Genomic DNA, 26,304 nt, shown 5'->3' on the forward strand with positions numbered 1-26,304 from the left:
ACTAGTGAAGAGTTTATAGTGCTTACAAAGTTGTATCTAAAATATACCTTATTCATCCTCTATAGAGCATTTTGAAGACAATGTATTATTATAGTGACACATCATACAGCAGTTGCTTTTCTCCCACCACTGTAATTAAGGCATTCTCATCACAAACCTCTCCTCTCATAATTCAGTACCGGCTGGTGGTAATACAAAGAAACAATTTGAATTTTGTTCAATAGAAATATTTAAGATAATAGTGGCCTACCAAAGTGACTTTGAAAAGATGAGTAATTTGCTCCATATCAGAAGTGCTAGTCAAAAAAATTTCAAGTGGTAATTCCAAACTCTGTGCATATTCACTGAAGAGCAACTATGATGCTTACTGAATAAGCTAATATGCAAATGATTATATCTGTCTTCAGGACAATATGCAATGAGATATGACTTCACGTTTTAAGGTTTACAAAAACCTGTGAACTATTCTGGACTTCTTAGCAAGATAATGAAGAACTATTACAATGAAGTCCAATAGCTTCTGCAGAAAAGTCATCATTGGCAATCAGTCATTACATCCATAAATTGAACCAAATAACACTATTACCTGCAATTAGACTTAGTAAAGCTTGTGAAAGCCATTATCCTGTTTCACTTTTAAGGTAGCTTAATCCGCAAAATCTGCCCACAAAACTACAAAGTAACAGATCTTATTTTAAAAACACGTGTACTACCCATGTGTTAGGAGGCCAGATAACTAAAAAATTATGATGCAGCTCCATTCAAAGCCACACAAGTTGTATTTTGTTACAGCAACACACCAATTCAGTAATTAGACTATCTGGCAAGAGCCAGCTTATCCTATTTAAACCTTCAAAGGACTCCTATCATCATTTTAATAAGCTCCGGTGACAACTTTGAAGAACTGGATTCAGCAGAACCACAGACAAACTCGATAAGGACCAGATCTCTTAATCTTAAGCCACTCAGAGACATGACACTGATAGAGATGTCTTAAAATTAAACCTTATGAACTGTTTTACAGTAGATTTCATAGGGGGAAAGGCATATGAGGAGGTGCACTGACACTTAAGTGTTTTCTAATATTCAGTCTGATAACATTACAACTATGTTAAAGACCCTGTAGTGCAATAGTGTGAATTTGGAACAGCTAGTCAAAAATTAAAGCTACTGCTATTTTGCATACCGTTTGCTATTTTTCTAAGACGTATTGATTGCACATTTTCCTTTCCAAAGCTTGGTTTATTTTCCCCCAGGCTCTCATTGCATATGCTTCATGTATTAGAGTGCAAGTCTTTAAAAATCTTAGTCTTCCAATTCTACATTTTTATGAATATATTAAAGAAAAATAAAATTATATATATATATATATATATATATATATATATATATATATATATATATATATATATATATATATATATATATATATATATATATATATATATATATATATATATATATATATATATATATATATCTCACACACACACATACATACATACACACACACAAATTTATACACATATTTTTCTTTGGACCAATAACAGCCTCTTTGAGTGGCTGTATTTTTTAAAACTTGCACTGAATATAATTTTTTAAAAAACACCAGCAGCTTTTCACTTTATACACAGATTATAGTAGCAATTAAATTGAATGATTTAAAATGGTATTATAAGAACGTTTCTTTTTCTTTTCTCCCTTTTACCAGACTCAAGGATCAGCTCTACTGATGTAGTACCATAATATTGTCTTCAGCTGTGCCTCTCTTTTGTTAGAATTTATCTTGCCATATGACATTTTTCTAACAGCAACAACATTTCGCTGGAATCTCAGTAAAGGAACATTTATAGTTCCTAGGATCAGAATGCAAGCAGCTACCCATGTTTTACTATACAAAGCGAGAGAGGTACTTGCAATTACTACACTGAAGTTCATCTTACCAAACTTAAAAAGAAAGTTAGATTTTCATATTTTCAGAACTAAACTACCAGCTGTAAATGTCTTATTTATGGACAGCCTTAATATTACCATTTAGCGTGAATCACATCTCAATGAACAGCTATATTGCTGCTGCTATGGGATGAAGGGTCCTACAATAGGGTATATCTATTTACAGAGTGGTCCCACACTCTAACACACTACAGGCATAGACATGGAGAGCGCAGTAGCAGTACTACTCATTTGTATCGCAAATAGTGCATTTGCATCCAACTATGCCATCAGCTCTTTGATACAGAACAGAAAACTCATGTTCATGTTATGTGCAGCTATTCTGCAGATTTATTTACCTTTTGCCAAGAGAAGTCACAGCACTGTTTATACCTTTGATGTTGATTCCATCACTGTCTTTGGGGGCCCTTTATTCCTCTGACCCGAGGTATAATAAAACAGCAACACTCTAAGAATACCACCTCTCTCAAAACTGGCCAAAGGAAGAAAAAAGTAATGCAGCCAGGAGAGGAGGGTGATATTTTGTTTTGTTATAAGCTTGGTTTGGCACAAGAATCTTACACTCTGTGTGTGTGTGTGTGTGTGTGTGTGTGTGTGTGTGTGTAGGGACACTACATGTCAAGCCTAGCCTAGTTCAGGATCCTACTCAGAAGCCAATACTTTCTCCAGCATATTGCGCTGAAGCACTGTTTCGCACAGATGACGTTCCTGAGATGCCAGGATTCTTAAAGTGACCCAGAGGTTCAGCAATCACAGATTGCAGTAAATAGTGCCTTTGCGAGTAGACCAGGCCAGAGACACAACCAGGGACAAGAGGAGAAGAAACAAGAGAGGGAGATTGCTTTTTTTTTTTTGGCAATTCTATAATCGAGTTCTCTCTACTGTGTGTTTCTTCTCAGTCTGCTCTTCCTCCTCCTGTGAGAAAAGTATTTTTGCTCTTGTCAGTCTTGATGAGACTTTTCCGTAATAACTTTACATTCATACTGTAAGACAAACAGGAGTTAGGCATAAGTAGCTGATCTGCGAAAACAAATAAAAATGTACGGCTGAGAAAGAGCAGAGCAAAGCAAATGGGTAGGTTCAACAAAGGAGTTTTCTTTTTCCCCAGGGACCCATTTTACCCCACTAATCCCCCAGAACTGCGGCCTGGACATATAGTATGGATTACAGGAATGGGCAGGGGTAGACAGAGATCAACCATTAGACTATGAAAGTGATCAGAAAGGATTTCAGACCTTATCATATCTAAAAATACAGAAAATAGTGAGTGATAGAAATAAAACTTTGCAAAGAAAACCATAAATTAAAAAAAGGAGATGAAAGGAAAGATAAATGGATGGGGATCAGCCCCGGGAAATCTAAAATCAAAACGAAACAGCCTCCCTAGAAAGTAAAATTGATTTGAAAAAAAAAACCAGGGTTTTTTTTTTAAAAAATGCGGAGACAACATGCATTTCAAAATTTAACATCATTTCCTGCTGTAAGATTTTTTAAAAAAAGAATTAACCCATCCATTTTGATACCGCTTTTATAATGATGGAAAATCTATTTACCAAAAATAAATTAGAAAAATTTAAAATAAAAAAGTTTATGTTTGTATGAACAAAGAAAAAATAAGACTAGGTATTTCTAGAAAGGTTATTTATACTTAAACTAAACATGTAAGGCTGGATTCTCTTGCAACTACTTTTTCAATTTATTAGAAAGTATTTATAATATTTCTGACCCACAAGAATTCTCATTTTTAATAGTTAATACGTTAAAATCATAAAAGAAGCAAGAACCAAAAATGAAGAATTATTTAAAACAAAATCATAGTGAAATTCATCATAATAAGCCTTCAATATTTGGATAGGTCACTGCAGCTTTTTATACCCCATCCAAAATGCAACTAGGAAGGAAGCACAAAAAAATGGCCAGTCTCTTTTTGGTAGTTTGATGTGCAATGAACATGCAACTCTGGAATCCAGAACAGAGACAGATTATGTTACACACACACACACACACACACACACTCCCCGAAGATTTAGATTCTTTCCTCCCTTCACATCAACTCATGCAACCTAACCAGGAATCTCTAATTCACTGGTAATATTAATTACAAAGCTAAGGGATCGAAATGTTTAGGACAAGGTCATGGCAATTGAAGAGAAATCATACTTCTCTCTTCAGGTGGAAGCCAGCCCAGTCTTCCCACATACTTCCCTTTTTCTACTCAGAAATCAGGCTCTAAAATACGCTTCCCGTGGCATCAGTTAGCATCTTTTCTTCAGAGAGGGTGACCAGGTGATGAGCCACAAGAATTAGCCTCATTAGTTGAGTTTCATCTTTCTCTTTAAAATAGACTATGTTCACATGTTAAAGGCTCTGAACACTTCCCTATAATTTCATAACTATGTATAGAATTGTAATTATGCACTGTTGAAATGATGTATTATACATTTTTTTCACTTTTTAAAAAAAAACCTGTGTTGACATATTCAAATATTGAAGGCTTATAATGGACTGTATGGGGTTTTCTTTGTCTTTGCCCATGTGTGGGGTTTTTTTTTAGTTTTGTATGGTTTTTTTCCTGTTTTGTCACTACTTTAAAAGCAATAAAAGATTGAATAATTTTTTTAAAAGGCTACGAATGCTTCTAGGTTTATTTGTGAAGTGTTCAAAAGTTTAACTTTGGGGGAATGTTTCTGAGAATCAAGACTGTGCCTTGAAATAATGCTTGGGTGGAAACAGATAAAAGGTTATTCAAGCTCTATTTGTTTTATTTTCATCCATGGAAATTCTGACTTCTAAAATTGAAAAATTAATGATGTGATATTCCAAAGAATTCTTTGGAGTGTTTAATGCCATTCCCATGCCTAATTCAAGAGAACTGGCTATTGAGTGATGAGTTTCCTTAATGTTGTCAAATTTACTTGGATATCCTAAGGGAAGGAAAATCAAGATCAAAGAGGCTAAACTACTTACAAGGATACTGCAAAAACACAGAACATTGAATTGCTAGCTTACCATTGCTAGCTGCCTGCCAATGTTTCCCATAGTTATTCCACCAGCAAAGAATATACAGGGCAACCAGGAACGGACATAAAGGAAGTCAGGAGATGTGTATCTGGAGAAAAAGAAGTTTTTTTTTCTTTCTTTAATTAGTTAGCATCACAATGGCACCTTGCCTGAAGTATGATTTTGATTTTGAAAAAGACAGTAAAAAGCCTGAAGACTGCTGGGGCCAAGAGTGTTATGGATGATAGCTAGCTGTCTTTGATACTGATTAAATTAAAAAGAATTTTAAAAATCAGAACTCTTTCATGCATGTGCTTTCCTAACTACACCTTGGTCAGAAATTCAAAAATAGAAATTCAAAAGGCCAATGCAGAATATCTTGGGAAAATGGGGACAGTCCATATAAAAGCAGAGTGTTAAAATGGATTTATTTCTGTTTCAGCTGTGATGTATTTTAAGCTACAGTAAAATTGCTTTAAAACTGTGGCTCTTTGTAGTATATGGACAATTTTCTTCCCCATGGGCTTGACCTGAGCTCTTTAGCATCAAACCTTTTAATACGAAGAGGGAGCTTGACTGCTTTTCAGTGTCCCCCCTTTCCAATTGGCTTGGATTTTATTTATTTAATGCATCACCAGATAAATATGAAGCAGGAATATGGATGAGGCTAAATGGATGTAAACCAAGGGTGTCAAACTGCCAGCCCACGGGCCGGATGCGTCATGCCAAAACTGCACCCACCCCACTGCCGGCAATGGAAAAAAAGTCGCAATACATCGCAACACATCACGTGACATTGCAAGTTTGACACCCCTGATGTAAACCATTCATTTAATTAACCTTTTGCATTTTTTTAGCACAGTGCCAATAGCATCCTTGCCAAGGGGAGGTGGGGAGTGATCCACAATTATTTTTGTTCCTTATTCTCAGCACCATGAAACTGGAAGATTGAAAGTATATTGCAAATAATCTTCACATTGCTGATTAGGAAGGAGAAGCAGAGGCAGTGTGAATGGGCCTGCCTATAGTTTTTCAAGGCAAATCTGAGCTTTATTTTCAATCTTGGTTCTGGGAAGCATAATTATTAGCATTTAATTGCACAAGTAATTTCATCCCCAAACATCAAGGCATGCAGTTGCAAAGGCAATAAACAATACAATCAATTTCTCCCTGCCATAAATATAACATGCCACTTAGGTCACATTTGTGCCAATGAATTTTGTTATGTTATTCCTGTAATAAGGCACGGCATTTTAAAATTTATAACCTTGTCAGATACTGCCTTTAAATTCCAAATTAAATTAATAAGAATTGAATATGCATAAAATACTTACTGATAAACTCCATTGTAGACCAAAAGCTGAGTCACCAAAGTGGCTAAAAATGCAATTCCTATTCCAAGTCCAAAACCACTTCGAGATCTATCAAAGGTCCACCAGAGCCCCACTGAAAGTGCAGCAAGCGTGAGAGACAACTGAAAGTTGTTGGCAAAATCCACTTTCTGTTTGGTCTGTTTAAGGAGTGTTTTGAGAAGACTGGCAGCGAATCAATTCTGTTTTTTTTTAACCTTAAAGAGACAGGCAGCTCTTAGGCTGAAAGAGACCCAAATCAAGGCCAGCCTTCACAGCATTTTCAAGACTGGTCCAATGATGTCAAAATTTTATTTATTTATTTGTTTAAGTGAGCATGCAAGTTTATTGCTCTTTTTGTAAAACTGAGTTCCTCTGGATATCAACCTTATACATTTTTGGGGGGGAAATTCATGCTTCTTCACGATTCTAAATCTTACATTTTAGTGTTCCTGGTTATGTTATGATCAATGTATCTCAGCCTGTATTGTATTTTTACTATGTTTATTCAGAATGTTTAAGGAAAATTCTCTGAAAGTGGCACAGGGATTTCAGAAAAGAGATTTCCTAACATAATACATAATGATAGCTAACCAGCTTGGGAAGGACTTAAAAGGAAAAGTGTATCAATGGCTTTTAGGCAAGGTGAACCATTATTTTTATTATCAGAGACAGTAGCAATTTATTTATTTATTTTTATTTATTTATTTTAATTCCATTTATATCCCGCCCTTCTCCGAAGACTCAGGGCGGCTTACAAGCTTAGCAGTAGCCTTCATCCTATGTATATGCCTGCTTATTAGGGCTTTCATACACCCCCCAAGCGGCATATTACAAAGTCATCTTAATTGCCCCCAACAATCTGGGTCCTCATTTTACCTACCTCAGAAGGATGGAAAGCTGAGTCAACCTTGAGCCTGGTGGGATGCGAACCTGCACTAATTGCAGGCAGCTGGTGTTACTTAAGGAGGCATCAGCCCACTGCTCCACCAAGGCTCTATACACCACTTAATAATAATAAGAGGGAGACAAGCTATTCTCCAAAGTGCCTGAAGGCAGGACAAGAAGCAATGGATGGAAACTAATCAAGGAGAGAAGCAACCTAGAACTAAGGAGAAACTTCCTGACAGTTAGAACAATTAACCAGTGGAACAACCTGCCTCCAGAAGTGGTGAATGCTCCAACACTGGAAGTTTTTAAGAAGAGACTGGACAGCCATTTGTCTGTAATGGTATAGGGTTTCCTGCCTGAGCAGGGGGTTGGACTAGATGACCTCCAAGGTCCCTTCCAACATTTTTATTGTTGTTGTTATTATTATTGAAAGGCAGTGGCTGTACTTACCCAAACTTTTAAACAAACTTTCCTCAGTTTTAAAACCTCGTTTTGCCAATTCTAGTTAAAAGTAATTCTTGAGATTCCTTCCCTACAAACGTATGCACAGTACGTCTGTGTATGTATTTGCGTGTTCACTTTCTGTGCATACATAAGATGCATATTTTAGCTATGATAAACCTTGAAAGGCAAACAGCAACAATGTATGTACCTCCATCCCACTCATTTGTGGCCAACCGTATCTTCCCAAATTTGCAAGCTGGGGATAAATGGTCTTCCTTTAATGTAAAATAGAGTGATAAATTTATTGCCATAGGGGGAAATGTCCTTGCATTCAACCTTAATGAAATTAAGAGGGTTGCTTGGTTTTATTTTCTGATCCTCCTGAAGTTTGTGTGCTATTGCCAACTTTCATTACGGTACAAAAGGATACAGCACTGGCATGATTTATGCCAACAAAGACCGCTACGCATCTCATCACGCTGGACCACTCTCTCTTCAATTTATGAGGTTCTCCCAGATGTCTATCCATGCAAGGGTACAATAATCCAATTGCAGCTGTAAAATACAAACATAGCTAACAAGGTGTATCTACAGTATAATCGCTTTCTGACACCTGATGGGTTTAAGTCCTTTTCAAGTGAACCTGTGGGGTAAATTTCACCGAGTTCAGTGAGAATAAATGACCCAGGCAAGTCACTTGGCACAACAGCCTGATTCAGGAACCTTTTAAAGTTTTTTAAGGGCTGAAGGGTAGGAATATGGAGAACCTACCATTCCATTTCTCCTTCAAACCACTCAGATTATTGCCACTTCTAAATGATCTGATGACTTTCCAGAAGTTACTGGTTTGAATGAGAAGTAGCAATTTAGAATATGACAAACTTATTTCCACCTGAGACTAATTTCTAGAATGCTATGCTTGGAACGGCAATAAAAGGAGAAACTTCTACTGTTTCTTTCTGGAACAGTGTATTTTGAAAAACCTAATGAAGAACTACTGATGACAATGATAATATACACACAGTTCGGAGTCTTTGTTTTCAGAGTTATAAAATTTAGGAGAAATATTAAAAATTAATCCTATCAGTATAGCATATTCAAAAATCTTGGATTCACTCCAGGAAAAAGGAACTTTAAAAAAGGAACTGAGGTATTTTAGAGATCCAAATCCCTAACTATATTTTTTTTCCAAGTCTATAAATGTAAAAAATGATTCAGCCAGATTTCACAGACAATTCCTTTCAAGTTAGTCTTTAAACTCTATGGTGCATTAACTTCACGAAAAGGAAGCAAAGAAAGCGTTTGACACCAAATACTTCCTTTGAAAAATACTTTTAGTAAAGAAAAAAAAACCAGTTTGATAAACAAACAATTGGTAAATTCATTTCAGGCAAATATTCTATTTTTTGAGTGGTTTGCTATCAGTAGAATCTTCTATTATTTGTTTCTGCTGATTAAAACAATCTTACATAACAAATTCATCAAAGTATCAAATATGGCTTTCTTTTCTTTTTTTGAGAGGGAGTAAGGAGGAGAATGCTTTTCTTTAGCCAGGCTTTTTCCTGAATGACAAAAACATATAATGCTATCAATAAAAGGCATTGTACAATTCCATCTTTTCCTCTTTAGCTGATTTTGACTGCTAAGAAAAAAACATGGAATTAGTGGGAAGTATAGAAACCTAACATTTCCCTTAATCTGGCACAAAGCATACATAAATTTAATGCTGAAAGGAGGAGCAGGAGGCAGAGAATGTGGATTCTGACCACAGGCCTGAAGTTTTTGATGGCCTGGATTAAGCTGACATTTTTCTTAATGTCTTTTAGCATCATTACTCTGACATACCTGATGCTGTGCCGCATCCAAGGGGTACCCACCAAGCTGAAGAAAAGATGCTTGTAATCACATCCGGTGGAAATAAGGTGACATTTCTTTGTATCTGAAGCAAGTTTAATATTAATGCAAGAAAGACTCCAATTAAGAACAGGACTATCCCACGAAGGACCAGGTTGAGGCTGTGGCTGGTGATGGAAGAAATGTATGGACCACACCTTTTTGGTATGGATGTTTGAACATCAACATCTGCCATGGCCTCATGTGCTTCCAACAATATTTAGAACAGAGACTTGAAACTAGAGAAGGACAAAGAAAACTGAAATAATCCTGTTTCTTTTCATTCAGGATATATCCCAAGGCCTGTTAAAAAAAAAACAGGAAAAAAAACAGAACAATTATTTTTATTCACATGTTTTCATATTTAATTTTAATTTAATTTAATAACATTTATATACCGCCCTTCTCCCTGAGGACTCAGGGCGGTTCACAGGGCAGAATAAAATAGCAAATACAAACATTAAAAAAAGATTAAGCAAATACAAACATTAAAAAAAGATTAAACAATTGCCCTAGTTAAAAACAATGGAAATACAGTGCTAAAAACCCCAAGAAAAATTAAAAGACCAAAGATAAAACAACCCCAACAATCCCCATCAGGCTAGGCCAGCTTGTACAAACAGAAATGTCTTAAGATCGCGACGAAAGGAGCGAAGATCGGGCGCCATCCGGAGCTCTACCGGTAGCTGATTCCACAGCTCCATATGGACTACATATAAAAAATAACAGCTTGGAAGTTCTCAGAGGTCATAATCCATTGGTTGCTATATTTATATGCCTTTAAACACTACTTATTTTACAGAACAAACCTACTCAGACAGGTCAATACTGCTAGCTACTTTGTAACCATTGCTCTATTTGTACTTTGATCAGACTTAAGATTCCTAGAATCGTGACTATTGTATGCTACCTAGGGTAACTTCTCATTAGATAAGTAAAGGGGGAGCACATGTGTGCTAGTCGTTTCCAACTCTAGGGGCCGTGCTCTTCTCTGTTTCAAAGCCAAAGAGCCAGCACTTGTCCGAGGACGTCTCCGTGGTCATGTGGCCGGCATGACTAGACGCCAAATGCGCACGGAACGCTGTTACCTTCCCACTGTAGTGGTCCCTATTTTTCTACTTGCATTTTTACGTGCTTTCAAACTGCTAGGTTGGCAGAAGCTGGGATGAGTAACAGGCGCTCACTCTGTTATGCGGCACTCAGGATTCGACCCGCCAAACTGCCGACCTTCTGATTGACAAGCTCAGCGTCCTAACCCACTGAGCCACTGTGTCCCTTCTTCTCATTAGATAGGCAGCTCTATAAATTTGGTAAATAAATAAGTTTAAAATTTAGAATGATTTTAGTACGTTAAGGATAAATATATATTTGTTGTATATGATACGCTCCAGCCATTAATATTCTTTAAATTATTATGGCAATGGAAGGAAGCATACATCTTAGTGGCAGTGTGGACATAAAACTTCAGAACTGCTAGTCGCAGTGGTTATAGGTACACTGGGTGCCATACCTTAAAATTTTGAATCGGTACTTAGAAAATCTGTGCACTGACGGAACTTCCAACTGTCAATTATGAAAGGCCACACAGCTTGGATTTGCTCATATACATACACATACAATGCCAATACATTATGATATCACAGGTTCTTGGGAAGAACCTGCTGTATACGAAGGCCAACACCAGCTAAAGAACTGGCAGCTGTGATTTCATATTTTTATGTGCAAGTAGTCCTACATTCAGTGACTGTTCAAAGTTACAAAAGCACTGGAAAAAAGTGACTTATGAGTGTTTTCCACATTTACAACCGATGGATGCAGCATCCCCAGTCACATGATCAAAATTCGGATGCTTGGCAATTGGTTCGTATTTATGACGGCTGCAGCGTTCCAAGGGTCACGTGATCAACTTTTGCAACCTTCTGACAAGCGAAGTCAATGGGGAAGTCAGATTCACTTAACAACCGTATTACTAATTGAATAATGGCAGTGATTCACTTAAAAACTGTGGCAAGAAAAGTTGTAAAATGGAGCAAAACTCACTTAACAACTGTCTTGCTCAGCAGCAGAAATTTTAAGGTCAATTGTGGCTATAAGTCAAGGACTGCCTGTATATAACAATAACAGCAACAGTCAGGGCCCCAGTCTTGATGGCACAGCCAAGTTTTTGGTACCTTGCAAAAAGCCAGGATGGTTACGGCAAGTATATTTTCTAGGGGGAATGAAGTATACTTTTAGGGTGGACACCACTTTCCTCTCCTAGGTCCCAACAGATGACGGTCTCACAGATGGGATCTGGATGTTTATCCTCCCAGTTCTAAAAGGTCAGGTAGACAATATCAGTAACCTGGCCTTAAGGTAACCAGATAACCCAGATAATCATAAGCACATTGAGTTCCTTCCAGAAAGATACTGGTAAGCCGATGCAGCTCATGGAACAGAGATGTCACTTGTCCTGAATGCTTGTGCCGCTGCATTTTGCACCAGCTAAAACCTCCAAATACTCTTCAGGGAAAAGGGTGACTAAGTTTTAAGTGACTTTGAGCAGGGCTTCCCAGTCCAAGGACAGGCACAACTGGCTAACAACACAAAACTTGTGCAAAGGCCCTCCTGGTCATGGCTGCTACCAACTGCAAGTCCAGAAGAACCCCCAGATAGTTCTGTTTGGGGCAGTGCAGAAATGGATGGTCCCCAGGCCTTGGGGGGGGGGGGCTAAAATCCCAAACGACTAGATCTTACTGGTCTTGAGCCAAAACCTTTTAATCCCCATCAAGACTCCCATTGTCTCTAGACACCAAGACAGGATCTTCCTCAGCATGACTTTGCAATTAAACCTCTGAGCCACCCCTTCCCAGGAGGGCTCAAGCCGTCTGAAATAAGGCTGCCAGGCAGCTATCTGTGAACGCTTCAAGGGTAGAGAAATATTGATGGTTTGCCATCCTTACTGTCACAAGATAGGCCCCGACAGCAGCTTTAATTTACATTTGGTCAGATTTGTACTGTGTTACTCTCCTTTGGTGAAAAATGCAACTGATCACATACAGGTAAATTTCTAAATATTAAGAACAGAAAAAAACAGAATGGATGAAATTTAAATTCAGCCCTTTTTAGACTAGATTTGAAGATAGCCTTCCAAGCTTGTACAATCTGACTTGGCAATAATTTATTAAAGACTATATGTTGCTGAACTGATTAGGAACTGAATTAAAGTAAGCGAATGAATAATACGAGAGCTTTCAAATGTATTGACAGGGACAAATAATATTTGCAATCACTTTTAAAATGATTTAGAGACCAAATGGACTGCTAACAATCCTAACAAAAGGTCTTCTTACAACATATCTGGTAATGGAGTAAAGATAACTCTTGATCTTCTAATAAAGCCAGTGACCAGATAACTAGCCAACAAACTAATATAAATGCCATTTTGGTGGAGCCAGCACTGTGGAAAATTCTCATGATATTCAAAAGGCTCATATTATTAGGCCTTCTATGACTAATTCTTAGGCCTATTACAGCCAACTTTTCTGTTCCCCACACCTCCCATAAATGAATGGTTATTTTCCTCCCCTTCATCTTTTTAATGAATTTAGTTATTTTAATATTGTTTCCATTACATTTTATTGTGTGCCACAATGATATGTGATTATATGGGAAGCAGAATACACACACACACACACACACACACACACACACACACACACATATCTAGTTGACTGTGTGATGAACCATAATAATAATGCAACGTAGGCCAAACATTAAAATGGAAAATAAAAATATATTGAGGTTCTATTCTTCCTGATTTTTCTAACATAAAAAATCCAATGTTTTCCAGAGCATTTAAACATATAAAAATGTGTTTAAATTAAGCTTTATTTATTTATTCAAGCTGAACAGCAAGATTACTCATCCATGCTTCTCAAATAATGATTTCAAAAAGTCAGTATTTTCTGTAGTATTGTAAAATATAACTCAATATCCAATATGATGATAATCCTTAAGATTATTAATAATTCAGTCTTGTCACTGTGTGAGAATTTGGTGGCTATGTAAATCTGTTTCATAGATAAATAAAACAGATCCAAATTTAGAAGATCCGCTGGCAGAAAAGGATTATGATGAGACTTATTTACTGATTAACTGACCCCAGAGATTTGCTGATTGAGAGAACTGTCACCATGGTCACCAAATGTTATCAATGAGTTGGAAACAGAATGGAAAAGAAGCATATTATAGGGAACTTCCAAGGAGGTAGTAAAGATTTGAACATGGTTCTTTCTGCAAAGCCAACGAACGTGATTGAAATAGGAGCTGGTGAATGAATTGGCTCCTCTTTCTGGATTAAGGAGGAGACAAGGATCGCCCATGTTTGGCTCCATACAGAAATCTCCCTGCAAAGAGATTGTAAAACAGTTGTCTCCAGCCAGACTGAGAGGCCTGGGAGCCAAAGAACTATTTACCTTGACTAACATGCGGTTAGGCACCTTATAAAGTGATGGCTGGGTTTGCCTACGTCCTCTCTTAACTACTTTAGAAAGCTGCTTATTACTGATTTGTTTGGAGTTAAGAATCTTCCAAAGGGCAAGCTGTATTATGTTACTGAAAAAATGTCCTACCCTGGATGAAAGAAGCTCCAGTATAAACCTAAGGATTAAAAAGAAAAGCTTGGCTTTTTTGGAAATCAAAATAGGGGGGAATAGAATGTGGATCTTGGAAAATTAAGAAGCTAGATAGACTTTTAGAATATTTCCTGTGAGATGTTTAAACATTTATAAAAGAATAAATTAAGTTTAAAAGAATTAACTGTAAGAACTTCTCCCATGAGAGTTTTGTTGATTGGAAAATAAACAAATGATAAGAGGGGGCCTAAAGGAGGGAGCCTAAAGGCGAATAGGCACATTAATACAATTGATAATAGAAGAAATTAAGGCTCTTTGGGGAACTTAGAAATTACTTACAAGATTGTTTGATATTATAGCAGAGGATACAGAAGAACAACAGATTTTACTGAATTAAACATACTGGTTTGAACATAGATGTGAGTTCTAAAAAATGCTGATTACAAAAGTGATATGAAAAAGAACGCTGTGGAACTGAAAATGGATTTTAAAAAGCCAGAGTGGAAGAGTGATATGGAAAACAATGCCAAAATGGATTTACAAATGGAACCTGTTTATATCTTGGTAATTAAGAAAGACATATAAATAATGAATCAGAAGAGTGACTTGGAAAGCCTTATATTGGATTTACAAAAGGAATGTGTGAAATCGAGGAAACTCTTTCCAGCATGAGATAAAAAGAAACTTCTAAAGCTGTTTTGGAAAAGAGACAAAGAGAAAATGATAAGGAATCAACTTATGGAACACTATTCGATCAGACTAAAGATCAAGCTTCTTCAAAAAAAAGGCTTATAAAGTGAATCTGTTTGATCAGAGTTAAAATATATGTGCTGTGGTTTCTGGTAGCTATTAATGGGATTTCTTTTTGAGCAGGACTGAATGATGAGGCTTTAAAGATTTATTTACAAGTGGAGAGAGATTTCCTTTGCTTTACTTTTTACAGAATGTGATAAATTTGGATTATACCATTGATTTTTTTTTATTAAGATTAAAATAGATATGTTAATATTTTTGATAGCTATTAATAGATTTTTGCTGATTAGGACTGAATGATGTGCTTTTGCAATTTGATGATGGATAAGGGGTAGGATATGGAAAAAAGAAATTTTTTTAGAGGAGGTAATTATCCAAATTATTTATATTTGTCTGTTGGCATGGCGTGAGTCATCTTTTATATATTTCCTTTTCTTTTTTCTCTTTCACCTTTTTTCTGTTTTTCTTTAGTTTGTATTCAATTTTTATCTCTATATTTGCAAACCTTTAGGAAAATTATTGTAAAAAAAAGAAAAAGAAAAGCAGCAGACAGGAAAAGAAATAGTCAGTCAGTCATCCTCCAAATCAGAAACGTTGTATTAACTCTGGCACAGAAGTAAATTTTGAGGACATCATCATAGGCCTGCTCCAAATACGCTCAAAACCTAATGACTGGCAGATGGCTACTTGGGAGCAAGGCTTCTCCGCTGTAGCACACCTGAATGTAATTCCTCCACAAATATGTCCTGCCCTATATGCCACCTGGTCAACAATGGTAAAGAGTCTGTTTGTTCCCTTAGGTGAGGGGTAGGCAACCTCGGCTCTTTTATGACTCATGGACTTCAACTCACAGAATTCCTGAGCCAGCTGGCTCAGGAATTCTGGGAGTTGAAGTCCATGAGTCATAAAAGAGCCGAGGTTGCCTACCCCTGCCTTAGGTCTTCTTTATTTTCCATTCTGGGATCATCTAACTAGTTTTTTGGACAGGGAAGGAACTCCTGGATTTTAGGCCGGATCCATACATACGTTGTTAAGCCAAACTATAATTTCTCCGAACCCAACAACTGCTCTTATTTTTATGACTGCACGAGTCCAACCAACAAACAATAGTTTAAGAAAGCATTTCCAATGAGATGTGTGAAAGCAGCCTGGCTCTCTACCACTTTTAGCTGATATTTTTAGTTTACAGTTTTTCTACATTATGTACTGATTTTAGATGTACTGTTTATCATATATTACACAGGGAGCATTTACTACATAGCAAGGGTGGGCAATTAATTTTAAAACCAGACCAGCACCAGTTCCCTTCTGCGCGTGGGGGGAGAGGGGACATCAATGCTGCACTGAAGAAAAAAAAGGTTGGACTATAAAGATTCGAACTTTTCTCCATCCCAGCACTGGAGTTCTTCTCCCCTCCATGCACAGAAAAGCCCATCCCAAAATCCATGCCACCCTCCCAGAATCAAGAGGGAATTCTCTCGTTTCTGGGAGCCAGTTGCAAATGCTCTGTGCCAAAATCCTGGTTTTTCAGCCAGCCCCTGGGAACCAGTGGGGGAAGCCGGCAGGAAATATTGCAGATGGAGATCATACGATCACAGGGCACTTGGCAACATCCAGATTGTAATCACATGGCCATGGGGACACTGCAACGCCATAACCTTGGCCATTGTCATTTTGAATGGTCACTAAATGAAGATTACCTGTATTCAAGTATAAAAATGAAATGGTATCCAAACAAAAAATAACTTCCTGGAACTGAATGGCAAAATTCTCTTCCCAGACACTTCTTTTTCCAATTTGTCATTCAGTATGCTTGTTGTACATAGATTCAGTATCACAGTGATGTACACAGCATATACTTTGTCTGGCAGTTCAGTCATCAGGAATGTTAAAAGAAAAAAAAAACTATACTGTTTCATACATTCAGAATCTGCCTACTGTTTGGATTGTAATATTCTTATTCTTGAGCAAGTAGAATAGACATTGCAGCAACAGCCTGTAAATTTCCCTTATACGGTATTATTTTCCATTCCACAGATGTTCACAATACGTTGAAGTATATGCAGATATTGAACATTACTACTAACTCAAGGTTCTGTATCTTATTTACCAGAGAACTGAAGTAAGTGTCTGCAAGCTACATTTTTTTTTACTTTTTACATATCTAATAATTCTTCCTCCTTATCCAGCTACATGGAAAATATTACTGCAAAAATTTTGGAGTTTTTGGACAGTTAGGAAGGCTACAGGAGATGCAGGTAGGAAAAAAGGGCTGCAGAAATACGGGAAAACGTTTTAAAAAGTGCAAAATGCAGATAGTCAGTTTTGAAGTATTGAGAGTTCAAAATAAAAGTACATATTATATGTTCAAGGCTGAATATTACAAAGCAGAAGTGAAAGAGATATACAACTGTAGTTTAAAACCTGTTTTAAAAATTTCAAGAAAGTTTTGGCTGTTTAAGATCTAATCTACTGGTCCGATTTAAGAATGCTTGGTGGTGGGAGGGAGTGGAAGATATACACACAAACAAACACACACACACACACACACACACACATAACCTGTATAATTTTAATTAGTTTTTCAGTCTGATTGGAGGGAATATTATTTATTTGAAGGACTTATCGTGAAATAAATGTGTGCATCTGTAAGGCAGAGATAGAATTGAAGAGAAGGAACCTGAAATCCTGAATGGCAATAGACTGCTGTAGCTTTCTTTTGAGAACACTGTCTTATAGGTGAGCTCTGAGATAAGAATCTGCTGCAGCTGTATATTATTTCAGTTTCTATTCTTCAGTTAGAAAGAAAAAAGGAAAGCTCTGGAAGAAACACAACTGTAATTTTAGCCTAACAGAATTTTACAATGAGAAAAAATAAAATACCATGAAATCTGAATTACACTAGATCTGTATAATGTATCACAAGATACAGGGTGCAGAAATCCTTATGTTGTGATGTTTTTAATCCATAATGAACCCTGAAAAAATGCCATTTTAATCAAAAACATATTCCTAGGCATTTCCCAAAATTAAACAAAGCATTTCTTTTCAGTCCAATGAAGGAAAGACAATGCTTAGTTTTGCTTTAATTTGTCAAGGTTACACTCTATGCTGCAAGAATTAAAGTGTACTGAAAGAGTAAAGGAGCTTAATCAACACCTTCCTGTAATTGCTAGAGTTACTTTCTTTGGTTTACATAGCACAAATCCATGTAAAGAAAGACATTTGCTATTAACTTAAAAACATACTGGAATTTTTGAACCTATTGTTAAAGCTGCTTTGGGCTAAAAAGGGGGGGAGGAGTTCAGAGACTTTTACAATAGCAATTGATAATTTTTTATGATTTTCACTGTGTTTTTGGCCCAATAAAATACATTTGGTGTCCTCTAGATCAGACATGTCAAACACAAGGCCCGGGGGCCAGATCCGGCCCGCAAAGTGGTTTCATGCGGCCCGCGAAGCCATCCTGGAAACAGTGAGGGAACGGCCCCCACTGCCTTGGCCCTGGCCCAGAGACCCTCCTCCTGCCAGATCTGTCCCATTCCTGCCCAGGCCCCCATAGGCACCCTTGATGCGAACGATGTAGAGCTGGCCATGCCCACCCAGTAGGCCATACGCACTCTAGCCACGCCCACCCAGTAGGCCACGCCCACCCTGGCCATACCCAGCCGCCCCCCTGAGGGCAACTGCAATGCTGATGCGGCCCTCAATGAAATGGAGTTTGACACCCCTGCTCTAGATTTATCAGACTTAAGATTTATTAGTTTTAAAATTTATTATTAAAATTATTTAGTAGTCTCCAAATTCCTAGCGTGGCTTGGGTTTTTGTAAAAAAAAAAATCCAACACAAAGAAAACACCAGACTGAGGAAGGTATTTATTTTGTGGGTTTGTATGTGTGTCTTTGATTCAATATGGACTCCTTCCTTGGGAAGTTTTTCAAAACTGGTTTGCCTTTCCCTTCTTCCGAAGGCTGTCAGAAAATGACTGGCAGAACAAGAACTCAGTCGCCGCCCAGTGTCAGTCCTATAGGTTAGACCACACCAAGAAACAGGCCCCATGCCAATCTAAAAATTATTTTATTAGAATAGGTATATTAACAAAATCTCAATACAGTATGCTTCCCCAGCTCCCTCTTTTATCTTCCTGGGAATTGGGAGGGAGGAGGGCAGGTGCCTACCTGAGATGTTTTCATATATTTCACTCTTATGGGCTTAAGCCACATTTATCTGTTGCCCTGATTTTTCCTTCTCTCATCATCATCCTGTATACTCTTCACATCCAGATACTAGCCTGGTGCCTTCTTAACCACTACAACAAACTGGCTCTTGGGATTACATTTGCTAATAGAAATTTAAGATTACTGTAACCAAATTTTATATTTTGCTTGCTACTTTATAAAAGAGTGTGTGCCCTTTGAGGGAGAAGGGAGAGGGGATATGAATATGATTAATAAATAAAACGAATAAAAGCAGCTTAAAGATCAACAATGGTACTTTAAACTTTTACATTTCATAATCCAACAGTTAAATGCTATTACACAATTTATTCAATTTTTTTTTCATTATGAAAGCAAATTCTGAGGTTATTTATTGCTTGTCTATAGGAATAGATAAGCAAATAAAAGTATCTTTTGAAGCAAGCTGAATTCCCGATGATTACATAGACATACCCATGTCTCTCTCTCTCTCTCTTTTTTGCATTACAAAAGTATCTGCTTCTAGAATTTCTAGGTTGTTTTTTTTAATTCCCCAATACTTAAAGCTCACCCAGACTTCCTGTTAAAATACCAATAAGATTCAATTATGCTTAGGGTTTGTTTGTTTTAATCAGCCAATGTTGACCAGGTACTGTTCCAACAGTGACAATAAGGAAAGCCAAATTATTTCCATAGTATCAGCCAATTGCATCACTTGTACCTTTTTTATTTGATTAATAGAGTTAGAGCAGGGGTCGGCAACCTGAAAAAGGAAAAGAGCCACTGGGAACCGGTTCCATCACACATAAAAAAAAGTGGGAGCCGCGTGCATGCGTCCATGCACGCGCATGCGCAAAAAATGTTTTGCGCATGCGCAAAACGGGTTTTTCTTGCGCATGCGCGGACGCGCGCACTTGCCATTTTTTTATGTGTGATGGAACCGGTTCCTGGTTGCGCGATGGCGACGGCCCGTTTGCAGAGCTCGCCTGCAAACGTGCCGCGACAGCTTTCCCAAAGAGCGGCGCCACTGCCCGTTCGCGCGGAGGTGCACGCGCACCTCTCCAAAGGTTTGGGGAGGTGCGCACGCACCTCCGCTCGTTCGGAGAGGTGCGCGCGCACCTCTCGGAATGGGCAGCAGCGCCGCTTGTTGGGAAAGCTGCCGCAGCCCGTTTGCACAGCTGCTGCTTTCGGCAGCCTGCAAACGTGCCGCGGCAGCTTTCCCAAAGAGCGGCGCCGCTGCCCGTTCACGCGGAGGTGTGCGTGCACCTCTTCAAAGGTTTGGGGAGGTGCGCGCGCACCTCCACCCATTCGGAGAGGTGCGCGTGCACCTCTCCAAACGGGCGGTGCCACTCTCCATTTGGAGAGGTGCGCGCGCACCACTGCCCGTTCGAAGAGGTGCGCGCGCACCGGGTGGCTGGAAGCCGCAGGAGACAGCTCAAAGAGCCGCATGCGGCTCTGGAGCCGTGGGTTGCCGACCCGTGAGTTAGAGTAACTGAAAGGAAGAACAATAAATATGTATGTCAAAGTTATATGGTAGTATGGTGCCAAGAATTGAGCATCTGTACCTACTAATCAATCAAAGCATTATTCCATGTTGAACTCTTACCAGCCAGTATTTGTTTCCTTTGTACCAAGATATGTACAGCACTAACAAGTTAAGACCATTTTAATGACTTCATGTCACTCTGCTGGGCATACTTGTTGAGTTCTGAGATTCGTGTTTTTTAAACATTCATGTGTACCCATACGCTTACTCCACTGTGTATGCTCTAAAATACAAGTCTTATATTTTTCTGAGCATCCTTGAAACCAGTGTCCCAGACAGGAACAGGCCTCTGGATATGGCTTCAGACAGTATCTGTGCTTCTCAGCTTCAAACCTTCAAATTAATTTACCAGGCTTTAAACAGTAATGTTTAAAACATTTAACCCCATTTAAACTCAGCATCTTCTTTCTCAGTTAACATTTAAATTACTAATGTGTTCCTTCCAGACAGTGGCATACAAAAGAAAATGTGAAATACGATCTGTACGGATTATCTAACAATTGACACAGAAGTTAATACTCCTAAGGAATTACTGAGGAAACTAAAAATAGATTGTTTAGAAAACAGACAATGCTTTATGTATTTACTAAGGCTGGAATCTGAACTTCATCAAGAGACCATCCCAGTCACTTGTGCCGACTCCATTCCTACCACTTTTAGCATTTCAAACAGAAAGCATCTTGATCTGCAAAATTCCCCTAATTACTTACCATGAGTTCAATCCAGTTGAGTATTTGGAAATGTTCTGCTTGCTAAAAATAGATATTGTCACTTTCAATTTTCACATGCAGAAGCAGGTACCCTTTATATCAGACATGTCAAACTCGCAACGTCACGTGACATTGCACAATGTATCGGGACGGTTTTGCCATTGCCAGCGATGGGGCAGGCGCGGCTTCCGCATGATGCGTCTGGCCCGCAGGCTGGCAGTTTGACACCCCTGCTTTATATGAACTGGTTTTTATATAATTTCTGTATTGTAATTATTATATTAATATACTTATTCAGAACTGTTGCATTTGTACATCTGATTACATCTTTAGTTAAAAAAACATGGGTTGTAAAATTAACTGAACTTGAAGATCCAATGTGGGAACAGGCAACCTTCAAATTTAGGTGTAATATTATTTTTTGTTTGTATTATAATAGGTACTCCTTTTGTAATCAGCTTGCAATACCAGTAGTTACGGGCTTATAAAATAATTCATACAAAAACAAAGCAAAGTACCAGACTTCAAATTCCAGGTATTCACCATGTGATAAATTCAATTGTGACTCACCTCCATATAAAGAATTATCCTAGCTGATTATTAGGACACAACTGAGTTATTCAAATGTATTAGATTTGATAATGTAAGTACCAAAATATGCCATTTTGATATTCCTGACACTGCCAAAAGTTTATTAGCTAATACATATAAGCATTAATTTGCTATTCTTATGCAATGCACTAATGTTGCACAAAGTTTGGTTGGCTGCACAAAGATAAAGAACAATTCTACTGTGCTGATGTAATTACTTAAAGCTCTCTTGTGAAAATATTTATGTAATGAACGGTCTAAAAAAGTTTAAATGGTTTAGAATAAAGGTTTACTTTGCAATGCTGAACATTACATGCTCAAATGTAGCATGAGTTGCAATCATATCACAAATGGTAAAAAAAACCCCTAATTTCTTAGTACAAAAACAAAACCCCAGGTGAATAGAAGAGACACTTATTCTACCGAAACATATGACAGATATCCTTGGCTAAATTCATACATGACACTAAACCATAGTGTTTTATTTCACTGTTATTAGGCATGAAGTTACTGATTCAGTTTTGCATTCTATATTATATAACTCAGGCTGCTGCTTTCAATGTGTAGAAGAGCAAACAGCTCACTTTCTTGCAACCCTTTCCCCTCCAATCTCTCTTTTCTAACAAGGGGGCGTCCACAGCCAAGTCATTAAATTATCATGTTCGTAATGTGACAAAATAGAATGCCAATGCAAAATCCAACTCAGGTCTAGGAAATACAGATACTGTAATTTATCCCTAAGGCAGTTTCAACCACTGGCTGTAGTTCTAACACTACAGGTATTTAATAGTGCATGCTTTTAAATGTAGAGAGCCAAATGATGTTTTTCAAGGGAGCTTTAAGTGCTACTAGACAAAAAGTTAGTTTTTTGCTTCTCAATCATTTTATCCGTTAAATAAAAAGGCCAAATAATTGGCAATAAAACATTAGATGGTCACAGTTAAAAGATGATATCTGAAGCACAATAAACAAAGCTTAAAGGGTCATTTTGTTTTATGTCTTTGACAAGGCATCAGACATTTCTATAAAATGAAGCACCACCATGCTTAAGCCCTGCAGTAAACCTATTTTAAAGGCTTTGACAGTCTTTTATTCATGTTTGCACATGCCCAGAAGACATTTCCATTGAAGTAAAGTACCTGGGCAAAGAAACACAGTCCATCTGAGATTTCTGGCAGAAGCCTAATTTGCATGAAAAAAGTCCCTTTAAAAAATGTAGGGTAGGAAAAATCTCATTTTGGAAAGTATGTATAAACAGAGGCATAAAATCAAGATCACATGAAGTATTAGTACCATTTTATAAAACTCTAGTAAGACCACAGCTGGAATACTGCAGACAATTTTGATCACCATACTACAAAAAAGATGTTCAGACCTTGGAAAAAGTTCAGAGAAAAGCAACTAAAATGATCAAAGGTCTAGAGACTAAAACATATGAAGAACACTTGCATGACTTGGGTTTGGCTAGTCTAAAGAAAAGAAGAAACAGGGGTGACATGATAGCAGTATTCCGGTATTTGAGGGGCCGCCACAAAGAAGAGGGCATCAAACTATTCTCCAAAGCACCAGAGGGCAAGACAAAAAACAATGGTTGGAAACTGACCAAAGAGAGAAGCAACCTGGAATTAAGGAGAAACTTCCTAACAGTGAGTCAATTAACCAGTGAAACAGCTTGCCTCCAGAAATTGTGGGTGCTCCATCACTGGAGATTTTTAAAAAGAGACTAGACCAGGGATAGGCAACCTCGGCTCTTTTATGACTCATGGACTTCAACTCCCAGAATTCCTCAGTCAGCATAGCTGACTGAGGAATTTTGAGAGTTGAAGTCCATGAGTCATAAAAGAGCCAAGGTTGCCTACCCCTGGACTAGACAATCACTTGTCTGGGATGGTATAGGTCCGTGGTGGTGAACCTATGGCACGTGTGCCACAGGTGGCACACAGAGCCCTCTCTGTGGGCACGCGTGCCGTCGCCCCAGTCCTAGGCCTTCAGCTGGGTTTTATAAAACCTTTTCGCTTTAGGCCTCCGCCGCCCTGTGCAAAAAAAACCCAACAAGGTTCAATCAATCAATTTCAACTTCTCGCGGGGAAAAAAAGATCTCGCAAAGTTGGAATTGATTAATTGAACTTTTTAATCCCACCCAGTCTGCCGTTACCACCGCAGACATGCCCTCCCAATGGGTCACACCCACCCAATGGGCCACACCCACCCGGCACCCGACGATACATAAGTGGGTTTTGGGTTGCAGTTTGGGCACTCGGTCTCTAAAAGGTTCGCCATCACTGGTATAGGTTCTCCTGCTTGAGCAGGGGGCTGGACTAGAAAGCCTCCAAGGTCCTGTCCTGTTAGCTGCCTCTTTCCTTTCCCTTACAGTCCTACCCCAACTTTCCAGGACCCTGAAGCAATGTATAAGGTTTTGCAAAGCAATTAGAACTTGTCAGATTAAAAGTGAAATACAAACACAAGAAATCATTCTATCTTGTTACAGGGGACATAAGCCAACCCTAAAGTTTAACGAAGACTGATCCTAACATTTACCAGTTTTTTCTCCACCTATCCATGAGCGGGTAGAAAAGTATACAGGTATAGAAACAGATATTCCTATTCCTAACCTCTTTCCTCCCTCCATGCACCATTTCAAATCAGTGCAGTCAATTGATTTGTCTCCAAGGGAATAGGTGACAAAGCCTAACAGATTTCATACACCCCAAAGGTGTCTACTGATTATTTTGGTGTAAGGAGAAAAAGACGAGGACCAGTACAACGAAGAGCAACTTAAGACTACAGGTAGTCCTTGACTTACAACTGTTCCTTTAGTGACCGTTCAAAGTTACAACACACTGAAAAAAGTGACTTATGACCATGCATCCCCATGGTCACATGATCAAAATCCAGATGCTCGGCCAGTGATTTATGACGGTTGCAGTGTCCTGGGGTCACTGATAAGCTTTGGCAACCTTCTGACAAGCAAAGTCAATAAGGAAACCAGATTCACTTAACCACGTTACTCATTAATGATCCACTTAACAATTGTGGCAAGAAAAGTCGTGAAATGGGGGCAAGACTCACTTAACAAAGGTTTTCCTTGGCAACATCAATGTTGTGCTCAATTGTGGTCGTAACTCGAGAACTACCTGTACTGCATTCCTGAAATAAAGTCCCCCCCCTCCATTTGGGGGACCCTAACCCAAAGAAATTGGGCAGATGCGTGCCTTGGTAAGGTCCAAGTGGGAAAAGGCAATTAAGATCATGGCCCTTGCCCTCTTTCAAGTAAGGGGCTTCCTTCTGGAAAGGCGCCGAAGCATAAAAATAAAATAAAAATCACGAAGACAAAACGGCGTTTGAGCCCTCCCGTCCGTAACTTCCAGCGATCAGGCACCGAGAAGGGATCCGAGGGCAAAAAACCTCGCCTGAGTCTCCTTGGAAAACCAGTTCCGAACGGCGCTACCGACAATTTTGGTGAGGCCAAGCAGTAATTTCACTCTCCGGGATGACACCGGCCTGTCTGCCCGAGCGGCCTTACCTCTCCCGGGTCTCCTCCTCCTCCTCCTCCGGCGTCTCCTCCCGAGAACCAGGGCAAGCCGACCCTTCTACCCATCCCAACTGCTACCTCCCCGAGTGACACCGAGGCTGCCGGGCGCTTCCCCGACTTCTGCCGCGCCCTTTCTTTCCCCTGCGCACCTTTCGCTGCCTCCCCTCCCCTTTTCCCATCCGCAGCCCATCCGCGCCGGCATCCCATCTGCGAAGCGCCCAGCTCGACTCACTCTTTCTCCGCCATCTTCGCCCTTTCCGGCCGGCCGGGCCAGTCTCCGCCTTCTGCGCTTCCTCTAACCCGGCAGCGGCTCGCTTAGATCCCGGACTCCAGGAGGAAGACACTTCCGCCGGGCCGCGGAGGCTGCAGGGAAGGAAAAGGAGCCGAGGGCGGAGAGTGGCAGGGGCTTGGAGGGTGCAGGAGGCCGGGCGTGGCCGAGCGTTTTGTACGGGCGGGTGGGTGAGCGCGTAGGCTTGTTTTGCAGTTTCATTTAGCAAAAAAAAAAAAAAAAGCAGCTTTGTTGTTTTTTTTCCGGCCAAAGAAATGAACTCTTTAAAAATGAGGCATTAACGGGGAGGAAGACAAGATGAGGAAGCAAGAAAATGTGGATTGTATAACACGTATTATCTAGTACTGTAGTATTCTAAATATAATATTCCTGTACAACACTGTTTATTAAACTTAAAAATTATGGAGCTTTTGTTTGTATAGGTTATATTTATTGCTTTTAATTTTTTTTGTGCCTTTGCGTCAGTGTAGACTGGTGGCACAAGTCCCTGCATTTTTACAGTTCTTTCTTCTTCTTCTTCTTCTTCTTCTTCTTCTTCTT

The 26,304-nt window shown here is 38.8% G+C and overlaps 1 protein-coding gene across 2 annotated transcripts; it reads right to left on the reverse strand.

Annotated features, from left to right (window-relative positions):
• Positions 1-1,484: 1,484 nt before the first annotated feature.
• On the reverse strand, positions 1,485-25,807 carry INSIG2 (insulin induced gene 2). Of its 2 annotated transcripts, none has more exons than XM_081346745.1 (6): positions 25,708-25,807; positions 9,483-9,769; positions 8,068-8,192; positions 6,288-6,454; positions 4,963-5,062; positions 1,485-2,936 (listed from the first exon to the last, which is right to left on the reverse strand). In XM_081346745.1, exons 2-6 carry the CDS (start codon positions 9,724-9,726, stop codon positions 2,895-2,897), a joined length of 678 nt encoding a protein of 225 aa, XP_081202871.1. In that variant the 5' UTR covers positions 9,727-9,769; positions 25,708-25,807; the 3' UTR covers positions 1,485-2,894. The 2 variants fall into 2 exon arrangements, with proteins under 2 accessions (XP_081202871.1, XP_081202870.1); XM_081346744.1 differs by having other exon boundaries at positions 9,483-9,833; positions 25,708-25,760.
• Between the last annotated feature and the right edge of the window lie 497 nt (positions 25,808-26,304).

The sequence above is a fragment of the Vipera berus genome (genome assembly GCF_964194415.1).
Source record: "Vipera berus genome assembly, chromosome: 1".
Taxonomy (NCBI): domain Eukaryota; kingdom Metazoa; phylum Chordata; class Lepidosauria; order Squamata; family Viperidae; genus Vipera; species Vipera berus.

What these genes read in the sequence shown, in the direction of transcription:
- INSIG2 (XM_081346745.1), bottom strand. Translation starts at nt 9,726, where the DNA reads ATGGCAGATGTTGATGTTCAAACATCCATACCAAAAAGGTGTGGTCCA. An exon ending in GCATAAATCATGCCAGTGCT is followed by an intron (nt 6,455 to 8,067) that starts GTATCCTTTTGT and finishes CAGACCAAACAG; the next exon opens with AAAGTGGATTTTGCCAACAA. An exon ending in GTCTACAATGGAGTTTATCA is followed by an intron (nt 5,063 to 6,287) that starts GTAAGTATTTTA and finishes CTTTTTCTCCAG; the next exon opens with ATACACATCTCCTGACTTCC.